The 16275-nt window shown below is 42.3% G+C and overlaps 1 protein-coding gene across 10 annotated transcripts in view; it reads right to left on the bottom strand.

Annotated features, from left to right (window-relative positions):
• TBXAS1 (thromboxane A synthase 1) overlaps window positions 1-16275 on the bottom strand; it is a 333339-nt gene that overhangs the window by 299805 nt on the left and 17259 nt on the right. For 3 of the 10 annotated variants that reach the window (XM_038398078.2, XM_043519054.1, XM_038398098.2), the window contains exon 2: window positions 5872-6034. The exons of 3 other annotated variants lie outside the window; for them this stretch is intronic. In XM_038398078.2, the coding sequence (XP_038254006.1) occupies window positions 5872-5969 (98 nt within the window). In that variant the 5' untranslated portion in view covers window positions 5970-6034. Of the gene's footprint in view, window positions 1-5871; window positions 6618-6902; window positions 6980-8568; window positions 8618-16275 lie in introns of those variants that run through there. 4 more of the 10 variants (XM_038398088.2, XR_006282785.1, XM_043519097.1 and 1 more) reach the window with 4 other exon arrangements.

Below are 16275 nucleotides of genomic sequence, written 5' to 3'. Positions count from 1 at the left end.
TTCCAGACCTATTGATCTGATACCTTTCACAAGGCACTACAGTTTTAAAATCAAAGTTATGATACAATTCATTTTTACCCAGCTTTTAGATTACACATGATTGGAGATGGGTGAGAAGATACAGAAAATTTTGGTTTAAGTTTTGGAAAGTCTTGTCATCGGGGTTTTGGTTTTGCAAAACTAGGGCTTGGATTTGAGTCTTTTTCTTTTTAAACCTGTATTCTCTGGGACCTCACCAAAACCCCGGATCTAAACATTCCCTACAGTAAGTGGTTGAAATATCTGAAACCAAGCTGTCCCAAAGTCTGAGTGTTTTAAATTAGTCAGTTAGAGATGGGTTTCAGCTGTGAACTCTGATCCAAATCCATACCAAGGTTTAGTTGCTGATCCATTTCTCAACTTTATCCAAACTCCTAACATTCAGGGGCAGAGAGGGTTTAAAAGAACTGTTCTAGTTCCAATTCTTCTCTAATTTATACAAACTGTAAGCTCTTTGGGGAAGGGATTGTCTTTTTATTACATGTGTGGACATTATCAAGACCAGATCTCTGATCAGAGCTTCTAGGCATCATACAACCAATAAACAATTTTAAATGTAAAACTGATACCTTCTGAATGATTTGGCTTTGCAGCACCAGGTAAGGACATCGTAAGTGCCTGTTTCACAATGGGTAAAAGCCAAGCGTACAATGAGAAATGTGTGTGTCTGTCTCTCTCTCTCTCACTCACACACCTCCCCTTCAACTTCTAATTTTCTAAAAAAATCAGGTTTGTTTAGACAAGCAGTTGAAAATCTAGTTTGAACACATGCGTCAGAGAGCTGTGACAGTGTCTTCATAATGTAAAGCTTATGGTACATTAAACTTTAAAAGAAAAATGAGTTCCTGCTTTCATTTTATCAACAGTATCACAGACAGCAAAAGGAAAGCCACAAAATAATGTTTGCATCCACAGCCAAGCATGGGAGACATAACTCAGCATCTAGTTAAAATGAAAATGAATAATAATACTTTGCACAGCTATAATATAGCATCTTTCACTGTAGCATACCAAAGAGCTCTGCAGATACTAATTAAGCCTTTGAGATATTATTATCCCCATTTTGAAGATGAGGAAACTCAGCCACAGAAAGGTTAAGTGAATAGACTGCTAGTTTCCACTTTGGGAGTTGGAAGAGGAAAGTCTGCTTACGAGGAACTTTTCTGATAAATTACTATGATTAATTATTAGAGCCTTTGTCATAGATCAGGACCCTATTGTGCTAGGTGTTGTGCAAACACAGAACAAAAAAAGACAGTAATTCACCAGAGTATTCATTTTGGTTATCAGAGAAATGGAGGGGGAAGATGGACAGATTTTTCAAGAGTGCTCAACACCCAGCAGCATTCTGTGACATTTGGCGAGGTTTTCAACAGAATTCAGCACAAAACTTGCTGAATAAACACTGAAAATGTGGCCAAATTAGTCCTTTTTGTATTTTGTAAAACTGTAAAGATTTAATCAGTTTAAAAACACAGGTTACTAAATGAAGGACAAAAGTAGTAACAGATGATAGCCACTATAAATATTACCCACTTAATTAAAAAAAAAAGGCAAAGTACTTTCATAATGAGATAAAGGTTTTACATTGGACCTGTGCATTTTGGGACCCTTCTGTTTAAAAAAGGTGGGGGGGGGGGAAAGAGAGATATACCATGTGTGGGGAAAGTGTGATTTTCAAAGGGTCATAACTCAGTGAAACCTAAAACAAATTTTCTTCAGAAGACTCAAGGCAGCTCCCCTCATTGAGGGTTACTTCCATGGAGCAGCTGTTACAACAAGGACCACCAAACACTGGCGAGGTCATCAATCCTTTATTCTAGACAGTCACCCCCATGTGCTGACTGGCTGCTTGCTCCAATCCCTCCTGTCCCTACCTCTCTCACAGTCACTCCACTTCTGCCTGACTCTACCTGCCCTCCATCCTTTCCTAATTTTTCCCCAGTCTCTTCTCCCCTTCCCAGCTGCCTGTTTACTTAGTCCCCTAACAAACCTCCAAAAAGGATTTTTAAAAAGTTGTAGAACGAACATGACATTTGCCAGCATCACATTATTCATTCTGCTCTTATATCCCTTTGCCTCACCAGTGCTGACTTTTGTGCTCCTCTCTGCCCCCTTTCCCCGATGCAAGCAGGGGGTGGAGCCAAGCAGGGACAGGGGCCGGGACACGGTCCGGGCGCCAGGGCCTGAAAAAGATTAATTAGGCCCTCTGGGTGCTGAGCACCCCCCCCCTTTTTTTTTTAGTGGATGCTTGAGCCCCTCGGAGTTGACAGCTATGCTTTGCCTGCCTCTCCTCCCCACCTTCTCTTTATCTTGTTTATTTAGATTTAAGCTCTTGGAGGCTGGGGTTGTCTCTTAGGCCTGGTCTACATTTAAAAGTTAGGTCGACAGGGGTCGGGGTATAAAATGTTGGTCAGGGGTATGAAACAAACCACCCCCCGACTGACATAGTTATGTTTGACTTAACCCCCAGGGTAGATGCAGCTATACTGATGGGAGAGTGCTTCCATCAACATAGCTGCTGTCACTCGGGGAGGTGGTGTTCTTACAGGGATGGCACAGCCTATACCAATGGAAGGGAATTTGTCTACATTATGGGGCTATGCTGGCATAACTTCAGTGACGCAGCTATGCCAGACATACTCTAACCCTCTCTTTGTATAGTGCCTAGCACAATGGGCCCTGATCTTGGCTGGTCTCTAGGCATTACTATAACATAAATCATATACTTCTGATGAAGAGGTGTTTGAGATATATTGCAATCATTTCCCATGCCTTACATGCAAAATGCCTGAACCATTTTCACTCCAAATTAAACAAACAAACAAACAAACAAACAAAAAAGCAACCTTCAGGCAGAGGCCAGGCCTGAAAAATGAAAATTTCAGAAAGTTACAAGCAAATGAAAATAGGGGGTTAGAATGGAAACATTCATGGAATCTTAACTATTTAATTGCTCATGCCATCAGAGCCATGTGCAGGGACACTACAAAGGAGCTGCACAATGGCATATGCCGCATGAATGTAGCAAGTAAATGCTCTCTAGAATTATGGACACATTTCTATTAGCAACCATATGTGTATTATTTTCTATAATTCCCTGCTTGCAAGGTTTCAGCCCTGAAAGAGTTTTTATAACACACAGCAGATCTAACAACTCCTTATAAATAGCAGCTAGGTTGGAAAAGGTTGATAGGCTTCTAACACCAGCAGAAGCCACTTCTCTTCTTACGATTGCAGACAGATTTCAAGCCACTAACCCTACAGCTTGAATCATGATATTTTACTGAAACAAACAACAAATGGATGGTGAAAAGATTATGTCCGCTAGGTGAACTCTCACAAGACAGCTCGGATAGGTTGCCCAACACATTCTACTGGAAGTTTGCAAAACACACCGTCTTTTCATTGAAATAATGGTCTCTAGGCATCTCTATCCTTTAATTATCTAAACTTGTATTAATACATCTCCACAGATCAGCAGCAAGAGTTATAATTGCAACTGGTAGTAAATCCTTTATCTGCTTCAAACAATTCTAACTACACTCTTTTGAGCAAATCTATGCCCGAAAGAAATGAAGCTTGAAAGCTGAAGTGCAGCACAGGCTGTGGGTCAAAGCCATGACTGACAAAAACAGGAAACAATTCTACTGACTTCATTAAGTCAATAGAGTTATGTGGCTACTGATGCCAACAATTAATTTTGCCCAGGACATAGGCCTTGTCTACATTATGGGGGAAATTCGATCTAAACTACGTAATTTGAGTTACGTGAATAGCGTAACTCAAATAGACATAGTTTAGACCTACTTACCACAGGGTCCACACTACATGATGTCAATGGGAGACGCTCTCCCGTCGACTCCCCCTACTCTTCTCAATCCAGTGGAGTACAGGAGTCGACGGGAGAGCGATCTGCGGTCGGTTTAGCGGGTCTTCACTATAATCACTAAATCAATCGCTGATGCATCTATCGCCGCTTGTCAATCCCCCAGGAAGAAGTGTAGACAAGCCCTTAGAGTCTTCACTTAAACTGAACAAATGATTGCTTTTGATTTAACAGAGAGTTATGGACTCCTGAAAAGCACACACCTGAAAGGGTCGGCATGTAGATTTATTATATTAAGAAATGCACACCTGACCGCAGATGCATGCGCTGCTCAGAACTGTGCACTTTTGGAAGCTTGTTTAGAAGCAGTAATTGTGGGTTTGCCTGCAACTTCCCACTCCAATGGGTCTCTCCAGCCCCTTTTCTAGCTCCTGAAATTGTAGGGGGTGGGGGTTGCCCTCCTTGCAGTTGAAAGTGATCTATGGTCTAAACAGCATGAACTAATCTGTGGGCCCGATCCTGGACTCCTGACTCATGCAAAAATCCGCATTGACATCAATGGGAGTTTTGCTTTAGTAATGATTATGGGCCAGATCATGGCTTTTAAACCACAATCCACACTGGACATTGGGTATGCTGCAGCAAGAATCCTCAGTGCGATTTATCCGGATCTCAAAAAACAGACCACAAAACAGATGGGTTGGACTGTAACTTTTCAAAGGAGGTTTGGCTCAATTATTATTTTAAACCAAACTGGATCACCAACATATCTATTCAATACATTCTGCCAAACCACCTATGGTCCAACCTCACTCCCTTTGAAGTCAGCACGAGTTCTCCCCCCACACCCCTTGACTTAAATGGAAATGGATGAGGCCTTAAGAGACTGAAGAATCAAGGCACATGCAGGCGAGCCTCTCTCATTAACACACCTATAGAAACGTCTGTAGTACCCTATGGAGTTATTACTGTGTTTTATCTTGATCTTTGCTGGTGGTCTAAAGACTATATTTAGCTTAGATTTCCTAACATTTTCCTGTAATCTCTTCCTTGGACACACAGAAACAAGGAACAATGGCTGTTGATGGGGTAGGTGGGGAGGATTTGAGGCACAGCTGTAGTAAAAACAGAGATGGCACGTAAACTATTGCTAATTTGCCTAATAGATAATCAGCACACAAAGGCAAGGTTCTCTGTCCACTGTAATGCAGTTCTTTCCTACTTTATAAGCCTCCCTCCCCTATCAATCTACTATGTACTCAATGTGAGAAATAAAAACAATAAGCAAGGGAACTCAAGTAGCGTTTACAGTGTTGAGTTGAAAAGCCAAACAAAGTGTGTGAGTAAGATCCGAGACTCTGCAAGTGACACTATACTTCAGTGATTCTCAAACTTTTGTACTAGTGACCCCTTTCACATAGCAAGTCTCTGAGTGCGATCCCCCTTATAAATTAAAAACACTTTTTTATATATTTAACACCATTATAAATGCTGGAGGCAAAGCAGGGTTTAGGGTGAAGGCTGACAGCTCGCAACCCCCCCCTCCATGTAATAACCTTGTGACCCCCTATTTGAGAACCCCTGCTATACTTCTTTCCTTTTCATATCTGACCACCTTCAACATCTCTCACATGGAAACTTAATGGGGATGAAACCAGGAGGTATTAAATGAAATTTGATAGGGTTCTACAGAAATTAGTCCAAAAACCTGAAGACTTTAATAGGGAAATTTTAAAAAACAAAATTTTATTTAAAAAATAAAAACCTATAGAAAAGACAAAATTCTCTCACAAATTTGACAAGACTTTCTAACAAGTGTCTATTTTATTATTTTAATCTCTGCATCTACCTCTACTCCAGCCTCTTAAAATGAAACACTAAGATATTTTGATTGAGGAGATACACTGGTGCTGAATTCCGGCTGGGAGAATCTACTCCTGGCGCAAATTTTTTGGTTAGCTTTCAGTATTACATAGGTCTCATATTAGTATGAATACACTTACCAACAGAGTAACATTAGGAGGATCACCAGCAGAGCCACTGTTACTGTTGTTCCATTGATTTCCATGACGAGAAATTTCAAGAGATCTGCTAGCTCCATTTTGCTTCACGACACAATGCTGGCCTTGAGGTTGATGGGGAAGTCTCCTCAATAACAGATAAAACCTGCCAGTTACATGAATGACAGTCTGTAGTGAAACAGGAACCAAGAGAGCAAAGTCTGTCAAACCAACTCTAATTGTGAACTTCTCCAGTTCCCACTGACTGCACCCTCAGAGAGGGGCAGAAGTTAAGGGTTTCCTGTATAATGGGATGAAGCAACTTTCTTCCCCCTTGATGACTGTCGCATTAATAAATATTTGCATAGCTGCTGCTTGAGACATCAGAGTTGGCCAACAGGTTTGCATAAGGAAGGGAAAAAAATAAAAGAGGAAATATATCACGTGTATGTGGAATAGATTTGAAAAAAAAACCCTCAATGAAGCCACTGTGTTCTGTAAATAGAAATAAAAATAGAAAAGTTCCTTTAAAATGTGAACAATCTGGCAACATACTGCTGATCCGTGGGAAAGTTGCTCAGTAGGCAGCCCTGGAAATGGGCTGTCCATAGGAGAGGTGCAACAACAGCGCAAATATCCTCTAGTGTCCCTCTAACACAACTCAACCCTGACTTGAACGACCATCTCAAGAAGCAAAAGGGTAATTCTGCTTCCCTGCCAGTTCAGTCCTTGGTATCTCAGATTAGACAGCAAGCAGAGTTGAAACTAGGGGGCCTCTCTATGATGGGCACACAGCTACTTATATATAAACTATCTAATGCTAGTGAATTTCAAATCATGAACAGTTTGAGCCAGAGTTAAAATGACTTTCAAGTGAGATACATCCTCCACCACCCATGAGATTCCTGGTTGCTAGTGCCATCCAACATATTTTGTTATTTACAGAAAAAAATAGATATTGCACACAACCTATTTGAAAGTTATGCAAATTAAACTATTCCCAAAGAGAACTAGGTTTATAAATATCTACTAACCTTAAGAATTAAATCATTCTGCTCATCAGATTCCCATAACATACAAGATGAAAAGTAGTTTCTTCTTATTCAGCCTCCTGAGATAACAGCTTAGATGTAACGTACAAGGCTTCTCCAATATCACTGTATTACATTTCCTTCTCTTATCAGAGAGGTTAATAATATAGGTATCAGAAAAATAAAAATCTCTAACACAACAGAGTTTAATTTTAAGAAGATTTGGCTCAACTATAACTGAATCACTGCTATTTTAGTTCTCAGTGCTTCACAAGTACATTCATTCCTTTCCAGTGCTGGATCCTTACAAAATAAGTAAAAGGTGTTAACCACCTCATCAGCTCCACAGAATAGCACAGTAATTCACAGAAAACTTTGCTTATTGTATTAATAATGCCATTGCTTCCAGATGCTACTCTGGGTCAATAATAGCTCTGCCGGTTTGCTGTTGCCAAGTTATCCGAGAACAGTTGCATCACAATTCAAGACTGGCGACGTAAAGGATCAATCACTGGGCACACACTGATCCCAAATAGCACTGATCTCGCTGGACCTAAGTTTAGATGGAATATTTCTTAAAAGCTTCTTAAAAAGGGAGGATGATTAGTCACAAATCTTGAGAGTGAGACATTAGATATTTTGACTTTGACTTCTTTGTTAAAGAGGGCATATAGTTGCCCAGAGTAGGCCTGATGCTTCTCCCACTGAAGGCAACAGCAAAACTCATGTTGAGTTCAGTCAATACAGAGTTGGACCCAGATCTTGCTTGATTATTTTTAGAAGCTCGGTGGAACTTTCCAGGATCATGCTGGAGGAGGATGGGATGTATGGGTCTTAAACACACACATAATGAAGGAAAATGGATTTTCAAATCAGCATCCCATTTAGAACAGAGTGAATAAACTAGTAGTTTGACTGTTGTTGGGCACCACATTTTTACACCTCTGCATTCATTTCTTGCTAAAGTTTTTAAACTTGGCATCTTCACCCAGGTAGAGGGTAAATCATACAACAATAATCCCAACACTCACCTGGAACATGCCTCACACGCCCATTCGCTACGAGGTATTTACAGTGATACCACAGTCAAGTGCCTAATTTCCCAAAAGAGACTTTCTCTCAAAGATCCAGCTGATGCCTTGTGGAAAACTTTGAGAAACATTCTATTTATTGGGCCTGTTTTCAGTATTTCTCATCCCTCACCTCTTCATTACAAGAGTCATTTGCATGAGAAACATCATCTCTATTGAAGAGTTAATAGGAGACTTTTTTTCCCCCCATCTCTACTCACAATCCTCTGCTGAGAGACACTACATCTGGTATGAAAAGTACTATGATGTCAGTCAGGAGTATGTGACTACATAGAGGGGCAAGTTCCGTTCCTCTCAGTCAAATGCCCGAGAAGGGTGAGGGGAGGTAGAAGGCAGAAGGAATCCTCTGCACTCAGGGAGCAGAGCTACTGAGGGCTGCTTACTGCAAGGTCAGGGCACAGCAGGGCTCCACTTAGGTTGCAGCTCATGTATTCAGGGACAGGCAGGGGAAGTAGACCTACAAGGATCACAATCCATTGACATGTATACTGGGCTGATCACTAAGGCATCTTCTTCCATCCCAAATCCCCCTCCACAGCAGGGAGAACCCACAGAGCTCATATCTGTTCCACACAAACCTATGCTTGGGTGCTTCATATCCAGACCCTTCTCACTCTCAATGTGCAGCAGAATCACATAGTTAGAGGAACCCAGCAGCAGCAGAACTGAAATAGAGGAAAGGGCAGGACTTGGCCTGAACTGCAGAAGCAGCTGAAATCTTACAGAGCAAGAAAGTCAGTTTACATACATGTGTTTAAAAAGAAAAAAACAAGGAAGTACAGAAATTGTCTGACAAAGACTAGGAATTGAACTGTTCCTCAGCTAAAAAATAGTCTTAATTTTTCCAGGAAGCGTTAATGATTTTAAAGCCTTGTCCACATGACCAGGAATAGTTTTTAAACACAGTTGCAACAGAACTAGTTTCCAAACTGGAATGCAGCATAAATATTCTACCATGATGAAAACCTTCAAAATGCTTGCCATAGATTGGTGTAGTGATGACACAGAAAATATGGAATAAATAATTAACAACATTATAGATCTCAAGACATAAGCCAGAATCCCTGGCCTAATTTAGGCTTAAGCTTTTAAAACATATCAAATAGCACATACTGTTTCTGTTTTTCATAGACAGGATACTGTATGTAGGTTGAGTAAAAGCTAAACTAGCTTGGTTTAACCATAAACTCTTGCTAAGTTATGAAGTAAATTCCTTCTTTCTATTTTATATGCTTTATGTCTATACATTTGTAATGGACACACTGTAGATCTATGTTATTTGATATAAATTCAGAAGGTATAATTTTGTTGCTACATATAGGAAATTTAAAAAGGTGTCAACTAACATTTAAAAAGCTTAATTATCTGAGATAACTATCTAAAACATTCTTTAATAGACCCCTTCAGTTCAAGGAAATTTTGTAGCATATGCAACACAAACCAGTGCAAATAGTTCAGCCCAGGCAGTTTATTTTAAATAGAAATGTGATCAATAAGATATATACAACTAATCTAACAAAAAGGTGTTTGTGTATAATACAAAACAAATACCTACTATATAAAGAAGCTGATGTAGTCAAGTGGAATATTGACACACTAATGTGAAGCGCAAATCTTTAAGATGAACCAACCAAAACGTTCTAAGATCATAAAGCTTGATCAACAGTGTGCTTGGAAGTTGCACAGAGAGTTTCACACTTGAAGTCATCCTACTAACTTTATCACTGAGGTGTAGAGAATATTCAAGTACTGGTAGAGAAGTGTGTGTTTCATATTATTGCATTGTTATCTCCCATTGGTGACTGACCAAGGAAATGACTTTTTGTTTAGTTGTTCATCATACAGCAATTTAGACAGGACCATCCACGTCTGTAAAGAGACTTAACATCAAAACTCTTCTAGACTTCAAAATGGACATTTCTGCAAACTGCTAAAAGCACTGTTGGAAAGGTCATGGAGTTATGCAAAGTCAACCAGATCACCACACTGTAGAGGGGCCCACAGAAAAGTAATTTGCAGAGGTAGGTTGCTGGCTGGAGCTCAGCCAGCATTTGTTCAATATATGACCCAACATGGCTTGCACAAACTGGGATGGCACAAGATATCTTGCACAAAGAACTGGAATTTTGCAGACAATTTAATAAAAGTCATAAAGGGGACTCCTTGTTTTCTCATTGGATGATGGGAAGGAACATAACTTTTGTTCTGGTTGAACATGTAAAAATTTTTGCCAGAAACATAGGTCACTTTCTGATTGCCATGCCCGCCCTCCCAATAACCCCCCCTACGCAGGGCCATCCCTAGCCATTTTGGTGCCCTACACAGCCCCCCCACGAGGAGGAGAGGGGCTGGCCCCAGGTCTCTTCAGGAGGCAGAAGCAGGCTTGGGGGGAAACCACCGCACAGCACAAGCCTGGGGAGCGGAGCGGGTTGGGGCCGGACTGGGTCGCTCCACTTCCTGCCGCCCAGTGAGTGCAGGACAGGCCCAACTAGGGGCGGGAGCTTTGGGGAAGGCGTGGAGAAGGGTGGGGAGTGGGGGTGGGGCTGGGATGGGATGGGGGCCATGGGGAAGAGGTGGAGCAGGTGCTGGAGCAGCACGCAGCTGCGTAGGGTACCAGGAAATTTGGTGCCCCAAATTTTCTGGTGCCCTATGCAGCTGCATACTTTGCATATGGGTAAGGATGGCCCTGCCCCCATGCCCAGTGAGCTTTTCCAAGAAAGGCCATGCTACCCAGCAGAAAATGTAAAAAATGCCCTTTGTTGTTCAACATGTTGCTCCCTGAAGCTGAAATATACAGGAGAGAGAGAGAGAGCATGAGCGAGACAGCCATTGCCTGCGCAGCAAGAGCTCTCCCTGCTCCGTAACAACTGAAGTCTTGTAGCTAACGAGCACCCTATTAACTCTGGGCTTTGCTACAGAAACACTTGGTTTGCAGCAAGCTGGGGTGTAAATCTACCCTCCATTAGCCTGCCACATACCTGACACACACAACACTCTGATATAGGAGTAGATCAAAGCACACTAAGGAACTTTCAGTGCCCAGCAGCAGAGTATGCATGGACATTTAGTGCACCCCAGGCTAGTGCAGGGTAGTTTTACACTCCAACTTGCCAGGAACTAAGTGTCCATCAAGAGCCTCTACCTAGAGAGAGGGCTGAAAAACTGAGAACAAGAATAGGAATACATCTGTCATACCACTTACTTCAGTATAAGTTACATCACTCTGGGGTGCAAATTAGCCACCTTCCTGAGCAACACAAGTTACATCAACCTAAGCGTTGGTGTGGACAGCGCTGCTGGTAGGAGAGCTTCTCCCACTGACATAGATACCACCTCTCATGAAGGTGGATTTAGTATGCCAATGGGAGAGCTCTCTCCCATCTTAAAGTTCATTCAGGTGATTCACTCAATCTTCAGAAACCAGTCACTGCAATTCTGGAGAAGCCACCTTCATGCCACTTTCAGAAGTGACTTTTATACATGAATTGTTTACCCAAGTGGTGACCGGCTCATGTTAAACCAAATGCTCCTCAGAAAGTACATATCAGAGTTAAAGCCTTTTGAATGACTAAAGTGTATAATGTGTGCTTATACTTCACTAACAAATTTAGTCTTAGTTGTCTAGAACTTACACTGAATCACTAAGAGACAAGGTGGGTGAGGTAATTTATTGGACAACTTCTGCTGGTGGAGGGAACAGGCTTTTGAGGTTCATAGAGCTCTTCTTCAGATCTGGAGAAGGTAATCAGGGTGTCATATCTAAGATGGGACAGATAATTAAGCATAAGAGGTTCCCACAAGTTGTAGGACACTACTTAAAATGAAGTGAGCCATAACACCTCTGCAGTAGTAGGACAAAGGAGGGTTAGTAGTCAGCATGGTGTGTTACAAATTGTTGGAATGAGCCATAAAACTAGTGTCTCTGTAAAGTCCATGGCTTTTTAAAGTATCCAGTGGAGTTATGAATGTAAATTCTCAGGCTCGTCTTTTGAAGATGCTGTGCAGGTTTCCTTTGAGGGTGAGGACTGAGAGGTTAGATATGGAGTGATCACTTTGTGAAAAGTGTTCACCCATGGGTGAGAGTGTGGTTTTTTCCTTTATCATTTTTCTGTGTGAGCAACCCATATAGTTTTATTGGGACAGTTGATATACTGGATGAGATAAGCACATGTTGTGATAGGCATATGCAAGCCCCATGGATTACGATAGGTGTGTTGTGAGGGGCAACTGATCATCACAACAGTGGAGATACATCTAGCAGTTTTTGCTTTGGCAGAGTCTGGTGCTGCTTTGAGTTGATGTGTCCTGGTCTGTGGAGAGCTTGCTTCTGACCAAGAGCTTAACAAGGTTGGGGCCTGGCTGTAGGTAACAGATTTCTTGGTGTGTCTGGGGTGGTTACTAGATCTGTGGAGATAGGTGTGGTGATCCGGTGGTTTCTTGTAATAGTTGTCTGTAGGATTCCATTATTGAAGCTGATCATGGTGTTCAGGAACCACTCAATCACTAACTCCAATGAAGGCACAGAGTCTGGAGAAACTCACTGTATTAACTAAGCCTAGTACTATTTGAAAGAGGAAACGGCTTCCCTACAAACAAGTTAGCGGTGAGAAATCATGATTATTTCAGAGAGTTCATACTAGAAGCCATATAGATTTTGTGGCCAAGAGAACAAACGGTGTCTTACACAGAAAGAGGAAGAAACTTTGAATTGGTTTGCAAGCTAAAGGTTTTACCACTATTTGAACCTTTGGTTAAAGTAACTTAAGAGCTTAGAGTACTGCTGAAATTCCAGAGAAATTAGAATAGCTTCACAATAATTACCTGTATATTATATTTGGTTTAATGTGTGATAGTTTTGAGCATGTATGAGTTGATAAGGTAGATTTGAACTCAATTGACATTCTTCAATAATTAATTAAGTTGCCTACATTTCTAAAGTCCTACTTTAGAATTGTTGGTTCAACTGACAAGAGCAGTGTCCCATAAACTTGACTAGAGATACATAAGGATCTATAGTTTCATGTTGATACCAAAAATCACCTGCTCAGACTAACATAGAACTAGGATAAAAAAGTTTGCCTTTGTAACAAGATTGTGATAAGACCTTGAATTAATTGAACTGATTTATTAACTCTTGTGGCAACATCCCATGTCGATTTCTGACAGAGATGATATTATTCACAATCTTTATTCTGCTGTCTATAGTAAAACCTATACATTTGTAAGAATTTTCCTGTCTGTACTTCAGCTGAGGAATACAGATCTAAAGAACAGAAAGAAAACCTATGAACCCTTACCTCTATGTGTGTTTACTAACCTATCTTTCTCACACTGGCAACCCATGTAAAACCTGTGTTTAAAAAAAAAAAACCACACACACACAGATCCCAATACCCTTGCTCATGTTGAGTAGTGTCTTATAATGGGACAAGTCCCATTGGAGTAAATTGAGTTACTAAAGGAGTAAGGCCAGGATCCAGAAAGGAACCTACGTGTCACAGTGCCTAACTTTTGGGCACCTAGAAAATGATAGGAACAACACTGACACACAAAGCCTGAGTTAAGCACCCAGGCTCCCTATACAATGAAAGGGGAAAAACAGGTGCCTTAGAATGTGATCCACAAAAACCAGTGTGCTAGGCAGGGAGCCACCTAAGCTGGCCAATGGGAGATGCCAATGAGAAGGGTATATATTAAGTAAGCATTGCTCCTTTAAGTCGAGGCTGCAGGGAGGTGGCCATCCCTGCTTGTGATCCACAACCAGTAAACCCTTTCCTGGAGTCAGGTGTCTTAGGTACCTAAATTGTTTCTTGTGAGAATGAGTTAAGAGCTTGCCCCACTCCCCATAAAATGGTCAAAAATGAGGAGGTGGGGGTACCCACTTTTAACTTTTAGTCCAGTGTTTAGAGCACTCTCCTGTGATGTTGGAGACCCAGGTTCAATTTCCTTCTGAGGGGGAAAAGAGGATTTAAACAAGGCTCTTCCTTCTTCCAGGAAAGCGTTCTAACCACTGAGTTGTGGGATATTCTCAAGCAGTTTCCCTCAATCATAGACATGTAGGGCTGGAAGAAACCTCGAGAGGTTGTCACAGTTTCACAGTAACAGCCCCTGTATTCTCCCTCTGTGGTCCACCGCAGGAGTTCCCAGTCAGCTGTCACCTGTCTCTGGGCAGGGGCCCAGAACTCAATCTCTTCTGACTGGAGGGTTTAAGCTGCACAGCTCCCTGCCTTACAACGTGATATCCCCAGCAAGACAGTCTACCTAAAGGCCAACACCTCTGCTTGGTTTTCTCTTAGAGGGCTATGAGGATGTTTTCTCTCAGCAGCGACAAGTTACCACACAGCTTTTTCTAAAGAAGCACATTTATTCTTAAGGTAAAAGCACTACAGAAGCAAACATAATAAAAATAAACAGATTTAAACACACAGCAACATGCCCGGAATCACCCATCAGTCTTATGGGGCTTTACATGGCCAACCCTTCTGCAAGGGTTGCACTCCCATATCTCACCTTGTACAGAAGGTCCTGTCCATTTGTTGGATCAGAAAGAAGACCTTGCATCAGTTCAAATGCATCCTTTTATACTAAAAGCCCTTTCCTAGTCTCCTAGTCTCTCAAAAACCCAACTTGAACTAGTATATGCCAACCACTCCGGCAGGTGGTACTTCTCCATTATTGTTTAGTCTCAGTGATCCACCTTAATCACCCCCCATGGTTTTTACGTGGAAGCTATGGTAACCCTCTAGGTTTGCCAGGTGTCTGGTTTTTTACTGAAATGCCTGGTCGAAAAGGGACCCTGGTGACTCCAGTCAGCAGTGCTGACTATGCCATTAAAAGTCCGATTGGCAGCACAGTGGGGCTAAGGCAGGCTCCCTGACTCCATGCAGCTCACAGAAGCAGTAGCATGTCACCCTCTCCGGCTCCTAGGTGTAGGGGCAGCCAGGGGGCTATGCACGCTGTCCCTGCTGCAAGCACCGGTTCTGCAGCTCCCTTTAGCCGGGAACCATGGCCAATGGGAGTTGTGGGGGCAGCGCCTGTGGATGGGGCAACGCCTGTGGATGGGGCAGCGCGCAGAGCCACCTGACCGCACTTCTGCATAGGAGCCAGAGCGGGGATATGCCACAGCTTCCAGGAGCTGCCTGAAGCCTGCACCCCTGACTCCCTCCTGCGTCCCAACCCCCTGTCCCAGTACTGATCCCCCTCCTGCCCTCTGAACCCCTCAATCCCAGCCTGGAGCACCCTCCTGCACCCCAAACTCCTCATCCCCACCCCAGAGTCTGCACCCCAGCCAGAGCCCTCACACCCCCCCTGACCCTAACCCCCTGCCCCAGCCCAGAGCCCCCTCCCACACCCCAACCCCTGAGCCAGCCCGCTGAAAATGAGCAAGAGAGAGAGAGTGGGGAGAGCGAGCAATGTGGGGAGGGGGCGAAGATGAAGTGAGCGAGGGCGGGGCCTCAGAGGAGGAGCAGGGGCAGGGCAAGGATGTTCAGTTTTGTGCAAGTAGAAAGTTGGCAACCCTATACCCTTCCCCATGAAATAGAACACCATCATATATAAACCATTCATCCCCAAAGACATTGGATGTGATTGGATATCTGTCACAGAGGCCATCTAGTCCAGGCCCCTGTGCTGAGGCAGGACCAAATATAAACCTAGACCACTCCGACAGGTGTTTGTGTAACCTCTTCTTAAAAACCTCCAACAACAGGGACTCCACAATCTCTCTTGGAAGCCTATTCCAGATCTTAGCTACCCTTTTTGTTGAAAAGTTCTCAACACATTAACCTAAATTTCCCTTTCTGAAAATTAAGCCCATTAATTCTTGTCCTATCTTCAATGGACTTGGAGACAATTGACCACTGTCTTCTTTATAGTAACAGTTTTCAAATATATAAAGGGCTATCAAGTCCCCCTTAGTCTTCTTTTCTCATGATTAAACATGCCCCATTTTTAACCTTTCCTCACAGGTCAGTTTTCTAATAATTTTTGTTGCTGTCCTCTGAACTCTCTCCAATTTGTACATCTCTTTCCTAAAGTGTGGAGACAAGAATTGGATACAGAACTTAAAGAACTGAAGTCTCACCAGTGCCAAGTAGAACAGGACAGTTACCTCCTGTGTCTTACATACAGCACCCCAGTTAATATACTCCAGAATTTTATTAGCCTTTTTTGCAAGTATATCACATTGATGACTCATATTCAATTTGTGATCCACTATAACTCCAGATCCTTTTCAGCAGTACTACCACCTAGCCAGCTATTTCCCCATTTTGCCTTGTGCATTG

This window comes from Dermochelys coriacea, chromosome 1 (assembly GCF_009764565.3).
Source record: "Dermochelys coriacea isolate rDerCor1 chromosome 1, rDerCor1.pri.v4, whole genome shotgun sequence".
NCBI lineage: Eukaryota > Metazoa > Chordata > Testudines > Dermochelyidae > Dermochelys > Dermochelys coriacea.
This window is presented reverse-complemented; position numbering and strand designations above follow the sequence as displayed.